At 45.8% G+C, this 8,829-nt stretch overlaps 1 protein-coding gene across 1 annotated transcript; it reads right to left on the reverse strand.

The window, feature by feature from the left end:
• Positions 1–2,605: 2,605 nt before the first annotated feature.
• BCDIN3D (BCDIN3 domain containing RNA methyltransferase) lies at positions 2,606–8,465 on the reverse strand. Its single transcript, XM_021922313.2, has 2 exons — positions 8,189–8,465; positions 2,606–4,057 (listed from the first exon to the last, which is right to left on the reverse strand). The coding sequence occupies exons 1-2, from the start codon at positions 8,429–8,431 to the stop codon at positions 3,428–3,430; spliced, it is 873 nt and encodes a 290-aa protein (XP_021778005.2). The 5' UTR covers positions 8,432–8,465; the 3' UTR covers positions 2,606–3,427.
• Positions 8,466–8,829: the final 364 nt, after the last annotated feature.

Genomic DNA, 8,829 nt, shown 5'->3' on the forward strand with positions numbered 1-8,829 from the left:
AGTTTGTATAAAAAGTAATATGTCCATATGTTTTTTTTTTTTTTTTTTAGAGTCTCGTTCTGTCGCCCAGGCTGGAGTGCAGTGGCGCGATCTCGGCTCACTGCAAGCTCCGCCTCCCAGGTTCACGCCATTCTCCTGCCTCAGCCTCCCGAGTAGCTGGGACTACAGGCGCCCACAACCGCGCCCGGCTAATTTTTTGTATTTTTAGTAGAGACGGGGTTTCACCGTGGTCTCGATCTCCTGACCTTGTGATCCGCCCGCCTCGGCCTCCCAAAGTGCTGGGATTACAGGCGTGAGCCACCGCGCCCGGCCGTCCATATGTTTTAATAATCAAATAATACAGAAGCAATTATTTGCTGCATTTCTTACCCCCAGCAATGAGCCATTTTAACTTTTTGGCTGATTCTTCTATATGACTAAATACGCTTATACTGCCATTCCTTTTTTTTTTTTTTTTTTTTTTGAGATAGAGTCTCACTCTGCTGTTCAGGCTGGAGTGCAGTGGCATGATCTTGGCTCACTGCAACCTTGCTTTTCAGGCTCAAGCAATCCTCCCACCTTGGCCTCCTGAGTAGCTAGGACTATAGGCGCATGCCACCATGTTCAGCTAATTTTTAAATTTTAAAATTTTTTTGTAGAGATGAAGTCTTATTGTATTACCCAGGCTGGTCTTTAACTCCTGGGCTCAAGTGATTCTCCCGCCTTGGCCTCCCAAAGTGTTGGGATTACAGATGTGAGCCACCGCACCCGACCTGAGGACCTCATTTTTATGGGCACTAATTACACATCCTTTTTGAAACCAACTGCCACAGACGTGAAATACAGTGGTTCCTCGCAACAGGTCAGGTAACTGCTCAGCCAATCTCTTACTAGGGAACAGGTCAGGTTCGGATGCTGAAGCATCTCCCAAAGCTTTTAGTTATTGAGGATTTCTTTTTTTAAGACAGTATCACTCTATTATCCAGGCTGGAGTGCAGTGGCACGATCTTGGCTCACTGCAACCTCAGCCTCCTGAGCTCAAGTGATCCTGCACCTCAGCCTCCCAAGTTACCAGACTACAGGTGCGTGCCACCACTCCCAGCTAATTTGTGTGTGTGTGTGTGTGTGTTTGTGTGTGTGTGTTTTGCAGATTCGGGGTTTTGCCATGTTGCCCAGGCTGGTCTCAAACTGCTGAGCTCAAGTGATCCACCTGCCTCAGCCTCCCAGTGTTGGGATTACAGGCGTGAGCCACTGCACCTGGGTATTTCTTAATTAGCCATGTTGGACAAAGCTCCTGTGTATCCTTCTGGTCACTGAGGTTATTTTCTGTTATCAAGGAGTTATCTGGGAAAGGTGCCACTTGGCTTTGTAAGCCAGTCTCACTGTAGTCAGAGCCCATGTATTAGTTTTGTAGTGTTGCTCTAAGAAATCACCAAAAAACTTAGTGGTTTAAAATACTGATTTATTCTCTTACAGCTCTGGAGATCAGAAATCTAAAATCAAGGTGTTGGCAGGGCTGTTCCTTCTGGAGGCTTCAGGGGAGAATACATTTCCTTGCTTTTGCTAACTTCTAGAAGCCACCTGCATTCCTTGACTTGTGGCCCTTCTTCACATCACTCCAACCTCTTGCTTTTGTCATTACATCTCCCACTGTGGTCAGCTCTCCCTCTGCCTCCCTATTATAAGAACACTGATGATTGCACTTAGGGTCGATTCTGATCATCCAGGTTAATCTACCGATCTCAAGATCCTCAATCTCATTTGCAAAGCCCCTTTTGCTATCTAAGGTAACATTCACTGGTTTCAGGGATTAGGTGGACATCGTGGGGGACCATTATTCATCCTACCATAGCGCCACGTATGTTTCTGTGCACTGCCTTGGTGGAGTGAGAGAAGAGAGCACCTAGCAGGGTTACAAGGTTTCAAAGTGTTCCTAAATTAAGATCTTGTGGGCAAACTCAGCTCTGTAACTACTGTGATAACTGAGACCATCATAAACTGGCCTCATTTCTATTAGCTCCATATCCCTCCCTGCCAACACTGCTTCCTTTAAAATGTTCTGTAGCACTGAGGCTGGACTCCTTATTACTTCATTATCCTGAAAAACAAGTTATTCGAGATAGTAAGATGCATGTTTTCTACAAGGTGAGATGTTTTTCTCATAAGCCTCTGGTCTAACAAGTGCAGTTGTGGTCTGCAGCATGCTCACACAGTGTAATAGCACCTTATTTTTCTTTATCACTCTATATTCTGCAAAATACCTTCACATCCTTAGGAAATTTGGGCATAGGAAAAGGAAAGTGGTGTTATTTCAGTTGTACAGATGAGTAAACTGTGGCTGTAAGGCAGAGAATGGATTGGAAGGTAGATGACTTTAATATAGGAACCCCCCACCAGGCACTGGACACATGGATGGAATGAAACGTACATGTAATTGATAGAATTTGCTGCTGGACTTTGTGAGCATTTAAATGTGGGGAATGTAAGTGAGAAAATCAACTGAGGTTTCTAGCTTAAGCAATGAATACTGTAATGAGCTTGCTTTTGAGATATGTTGAATCTGATGTATCTAAGAACTAAGGGATATAATGACAAAACAGGAAAAATGCTAGTCTGGGACTGTGGATGTAGGGCTACCAATATATTTGGGGACCATAAGCATGCAGGTAGTTGTTAAAGTCACAGGGAAGAACTCATACCAGGAAAAATACATAGAGGAGGGCTGAATGGAACCGTAAGCACTCAAAGTATGGTCTACCTCTGCTTGCCTCAGAATCATCTGGGGGAGCTGTTAAAAACAGATGCCTCATTGTTAATGTACTTAATGTCACAAAAATTGTATACTTTTAAAAAAATTATTTATCTTTTAATTTTTTACCCAGTTTTTGATGGGATTTCCACATTCTGAAAAACTATACTTAAAAACAGTTAAAATGGTAAATTTTATGTATATATTACTATAATAGAAGAATGCACAAACAAAAAACAGAAAATAGATTCCTAAGCCACATTCCAAACCTGAATTACTAAGGTTTTGCCCAAAGTCAGGCCTAGCAAGTCCGGAAGCCTGAAGAAACCAGGTAAGATTCAGAGAGCCCAGGAACTGATATATTTTAAGACTAGCCTAGTTTTATCTTTATAAATAATCCCCCAAAGCAGCCCCCTCCATAACCCATAACCAGGACCACTTTTCCTAGGCCATCCCAATCCAGATACCCTAGCTCACCACTCCACAGATTCATTCTCCACAAGATTTGTTCCAAACAATGGGGAACAGATACCGATTCTTTGAATTATATGCCTTGGACATTTTACCAAAAGCTCCTGCCAGGTTTTGAGGCTGCCTGATTGTTAAGGAGTTAAGGAGAATGAACATAATTCTCAATATAAAACTCTTTCAGTATCTCTTTCTTGGTCTTCTTGCCCTCCCATCTCACTGCTTCTGGAATCATAATCTGTTCTTTTCTTTCCCTCTTTCTATCAGTGATTCAGGGATTGGATGAGTCTCTATGGTTTGTTTTGCCCTGAAGAACAGAAGGCTTCTGTCCCAACTGGTGTTGCCAAAGCAACATATTAATTCCATGCCATGATCCTGGGTCAAGATCTGCACAATCTGATTGGTCATATCACCTCGGATGGCAAGGGAGTGGAAGTGGTCAAAATCATGGAGTCCCAGCTTTCGGAGACGCCTTGCAGCTGCCCGGTAACACTTCCAGGGTTGGGGCTCCACAAGGAGGTAGTGGCAGAGGGAGGAAAGATGGGCCAGGAACTCCCACAGGCCATGGTCTCCGTGGTTCAGATGAATCCACATGGTTATTGACATACAGAAGCCAATGTCAAAAACTGAACGTCCAAATTGGCTTAAGAAAGAGCTCAAGAGAACCTTCCGTTTCCTTTGATTCATGAAGTCCAGGGTAATAAAGGTCAAGGCATCAGGAAAAGGACATTCTTTTTCGGCTCGCTTCACCAGGACTGGATCTATGTCACAGCAGAGGAGCCGGAGTTCTCTTGAGGCATCTGAGCAGGTCTCCCCGTCAGGTAGGGAGAGGAAGTGTTTGTACAGAGCCACACTCAGATCCTAGAGGAATCCAAAAGAGCTTTGTCACTACAGTTCTCAACCAATGAACAGAAGAGAAATCTATATCATTCTCCCACTAAGAATGCCACTTACCTCTGGCTGTACAGGATGTGAGGTTCCTAAACCATAACCTAAAGAGGTTGTGCAAAAAGTTTTCCACAGAATAAGCTCTCAGTGCCCTCCAGGGGTCACATGCTGTAATGCATCATCCCCGTATTTTCCTGACACTGATGATAGATTGGGTTGTAGTTCAAAGTTACAGCCAAATGGATGCAGCAAAGGAGCCTACAGCAGTATTTCCCAGCTTAAGTAATATGCTGACAAACTCACTCTTTTTCTGGGTATCTCAAGACCCCAGGGAGGAGGAAAGGGGTCCAGAGGCATAACCAGTGTCTCTTATGAAGGAAGTGAGGAATACAGCAAGCACCATCTTATAAAAACCTGCTTCTCAGACCTGTGGTGGGCGAAGTCTGGATTCCAAAGTCCTCATTTAGCCTTCACTACAGCTTCAATTTTACTGTCTTAGGATTCATCACTTCCTTCTGAGACATTCTGCTTCTATAACCATCATTGCTAAAAGTCACTGCTAACAACCTTCTAGACAAGTCTAATGATTTGTGATTTTTACCACATTAGCACCTTTTTACTCTTAAGTCACCATCTCCTTTCTCTAACTTTGAATTCCTTTTTTTTTTTGGAGACAAAGTCTGGTTCTGTCACCCAGGCTCGAGTGCAATGGCGTGATCTCGGTACACTGCAACCTCTGCCTCCCAGGTTCAAGCGATTCTCCTGCCTCAGCCTCCTAAGTAGCTGGGATTACAGGCACACATCACCACACCTGGCTAATTTTTGTTTTTAGTAGAGACCGGGTTTCGTCATGTTGGCCAGGTTGGTCTTTAACTGACCTCAAGTGATCCACCTGCCTTGGCCTCCCAAAGTGCTGGGACTATAGGAATGAGCCACTGCACCTGGCCTCTTTGATTTCTATAACCATTATAACTAACTCAAATTTGTGTTTTTCCACATAGTATTTTCCAGGCATTTTTCTGTTTACTACTTTATTTGCTTGGTGTAACAAGCATGTGAGGAAAATATTTATTTATGCCTTTTGTGCAGGTGAAGAAAATGCACAATGGAAGCCACCCAGATGTCCAATGATAGTGGCATAGTCAAATCAATGTGGTATAATCATGAAGATAGAATACTAAGTAGCAGTTAAAAATGAAGACACAGGCTGGGCGCGGTGGCTCACGCCTGTAATCCCAGCACTTTGGGAGGCCAAGAGGGACGGATCACGAGGTCAGGAGATCGAGACCATCCTGGCTAACACGGTGAAACCCTGTCTCTACTAAAAATACAAAAAATTAGCCGGGCGTGGTGGCGGGTGCCTGTAGTCCTAGCTACTCCAGAGGCTGAGGCAGGAGAATGCCGGGAACCCGGGAGGCGGAGCTTGCAGTGAGCCGAGATCGCGCCACTGCACTCCAGCCTGGGTGACAGAGCGAGACTCCGTCTCAAAAAAAAAAAAAAAAAAAATGAAGACACACAGCTTGGTGCACAGCATGGACAATTTTCACAAATACATAATGTTGAGAAGAAAAAGCAAGCCATAACAGAAAATATATGACAAGCATCCACTTACATGAAGCTCAAAAATGGGTGAAATTAAACTACATCATTCAGGGAAGAAAAACAGTACACTATAAAGAAAAGCAAGGAAACAATAGAAGGCTAGTTGTTACCTCTGGGTAGAGAATACAGGTTTATGAACAGGAAAAGGAACTTTTGGGGAACTTGTGGGGTGCTGACGTTTATTCTTTTTTTTTTTTTTTTTTTTTTTTGAGACAGGGTTTTACTCTGTTTCTCAGGCTGGAGGAGAGTGCAGTGGCGTGATCACTGCAGCCTTGACTTCCCAGGCTCCAGAGATCCTCCTACTTCAGCCTCATGAGTAGCTGGAACCACAGGTGCACACCATGATGCCCAGTTAATTTTTGTATTTTTGGTAGGGATGAGAGTTTGCCATGTTGCCCAGGCTGATCTCGAACTCCTGAGCTCAAGCAATCCACCAGCATCAGCCTCTGAAAATGTTGGGATTACAGGCGTCAGCCACTGCGCCCAGCAGTTTTTTGGGTTTTCTGTTGTTGTTCTATTTGAGACAGGGTCTCACTGTGTCACCCAGGCTGGGGTATGTGGCACAATCAAGGCCCACTGCAGCCTCGACCTCCTGGGTTCAAGCGATCCTCCTCCCTCAGCCTCCCTAAGTATCTGGGACTACAGACGCCCACCACCACACCTGGCTAATTTTTTTTAGAGATAGGGTTTTGCCATGTTGCCCAGGCTGGGGAAAGAGTATTTAAAATTGAAAAAAAAAAAGCACCCATAAATTATGGTACATCTATCCAATGAAACATTAGGACGCTGCTAAAAAAAGAATGCGGTTATATAATCTCAGAATTAAAAGCTACTAATAGTGTGTTACCATTTATAAAACTAAAAGGGGGGTATTTATACCTACATAAAATGCTGGTATACACACAGGACTGTGTGGGGGAAAAGGAGGATTTAGGGTTGGGAGTAGAGACTTTTTACTATTTACCCCTTTGTAGTTTGAATTTTTTTGTTTTATCAAGCGCAAGCATTTTTTTCCCTTTTCTGACTACAAAGATCCAGAAGAGAAAGCATTTTTTAAAAAGTGCAAAACAGAAAGCTCCATAAACGTACAGCCAGGTTTGGGAACCACTACCCTAGTTAGCTGCCAACTATGTCTTTACCTCTCATGTGTATACTACTCTTAACTTTAAAATCTCTGGTGGTTTCCTAATGCCTTTCGTGAAATCCCAAGCCTTAACCTCAGTCTCTCTTTTCCACCGTTTTCACCCTCTGACTTCCTGTATCATCACAGAGAAGAAATTTTGCAGGGGACACCGGACATCAACCCATCTCCTCATTCCAGTCTTTTAAGACTGTATCCAAATGTCCTCCTCCTACTTATCAACTGAGTCCCACAAGGTCTGCAATCGTCCCCCAAAGTCTCTTCTGTGAAAGGACAGCAACACAACAAAACTGTCCCCTGCACTCCAGATGCTGGACTGGAGTGATGGAGGGAGCAGAGAGAGGGTACTAACTTTTGAAGCATTTGCCATGGTAAGTTCAGACTGCCTGCTAGTGTAGGATATCCCAGTGGCTACAAACAGGTGTGGGAGAGACATTTCCTTATTTTGCATGTGGTTTGATTATAATCATTATATGCCTAAGAATAGTTTGCAGCAAGAAGAGTGGCAGTGCCACCCTTCTCCATTCCCTCGGGCAAAATGCTCTATTTGCTTCTCGATCCTCTCCACTGTACTTTGTCAACTCACTGTTTTTGTTTTGCTTTGTTTTTGTGATGGAGTGTCGCTCTGTCGCCCAGGCTGAAGTGCAGTGGGACCATCTCGGCTCACTCCAGGCTCCGCCTCCCGGGTTCACACCATTCTCCTGCCTCGGCCTCCCGAGTAGCTGGGACTACAGGCGCCCGCCACCACGCCACCTAATTTTTTGTATTTTTAGTAGAGACGGGGTTTCACTGTGTTAGCCAGGATGGTCTCCATCTCCTGACCTTGTGATCCGCCCGCCTCGGCCTCCCAAAGTGCTGGGATTACAGACGTGAGCCACCGCCCCGGCCTACTCACATTTTTTGAAATAAACATGCAGGTCCTAGGGTCTGTCCTGTACTGTATAGCACACGAGTCTCAATATCAGGCATGATTCTGTCACCCTTGGCTTTTCTCTCCCAGTAAACCAAACCTAACCCCATGTTCCCAAACGTGTGTCTCTGGAAGCCCCCTCTCCCCAGCCAAAGCGCCAGGCACGCTGGACAGAGGCCACCCTAGTTACAGGGACCGTCCCCACCTGGGGTCTGGCCCTTAAATAGAAGTGGGAACGTAGTCGACAAAGACTCCTCTCCAAGAGAGATTCCTAAGACAGATGGTGGAACCCTGGCGGGCAAGCATCAGCAGCACTGGCAAGGTCAACGCCACGCTTTATACTCGATTTGGGAAAGTTCTGATGGGTGTGAGCCCAGGCCAGAACCACCGTGGATGTGTAGGCAACCAACCGCTTGGTTCCGGATGCTCCAATCCCTCCCCTGTCACTCACCCCGGAGTTACACCCCACGTCGAGCCCCAGAATCGGCCCGTTCTCAGGACTCTGAGGAAAGAGCTGTCGAAGCAGCTCCGGGGGCAGGAGGCGGAGCCGTTGCTCCGGAGGGTGGAAGCGAGAATAATGAGGAAAATTTCCGAACGGGGCGGCGCCGGGTTCCAGAACTCGCGGTTCCTCTTCCGCTACGGTCTCCTTAAGACTCCCTCCATCCAGTTCCGAGGGCACCGCCATTAGCCTCATCACCGCCTCTGGGCCCTGGCGGAACCGGAAGTCGGGAACCTGTGGTCGGCGGGGGCGGGGCGGTGCCAGCGCGCGTGCGCTGAACGGCGAGGGCGGGTGGATCGAATTCTGCGGTGAATTAAAAAGGCTGTGCCGACTTCCTCGCGCTGTGTGCCTGTAGCCGGCGAGCGCGTGGGGCTTGCCTTGTATTATTAAACCCTCATCACAACACTGGGAGGGGATTAGCAATATCATCCACGTTTTAGAGGGATGAAACAAGCTCTGAGGGCTAAGTGTCTTGGCCAAACTGACATAGTTTGAAACTTGGGCTGCTTGACCCAGAGCAAGGATAATAGTTTGTTGGGATCTTGGAAATCAATTTTAGTCCGATTTCCTTTCTTTATAAATGCAAAAAGTGA

The sequence above is a fragment of the Papio anubis genome, chromosome 9 (genome assembly GCF_008728515.1).
Source record: "Papio anubis isolate 15944 chromosome 9, Panubis1.0, whole genome shotgun sequence".
Lineage (NCBI taxonomy): Eukaryota > Metazoa > Chordata > Mammalia > Primates > Cercopithecidae > Papio > Papio anubis.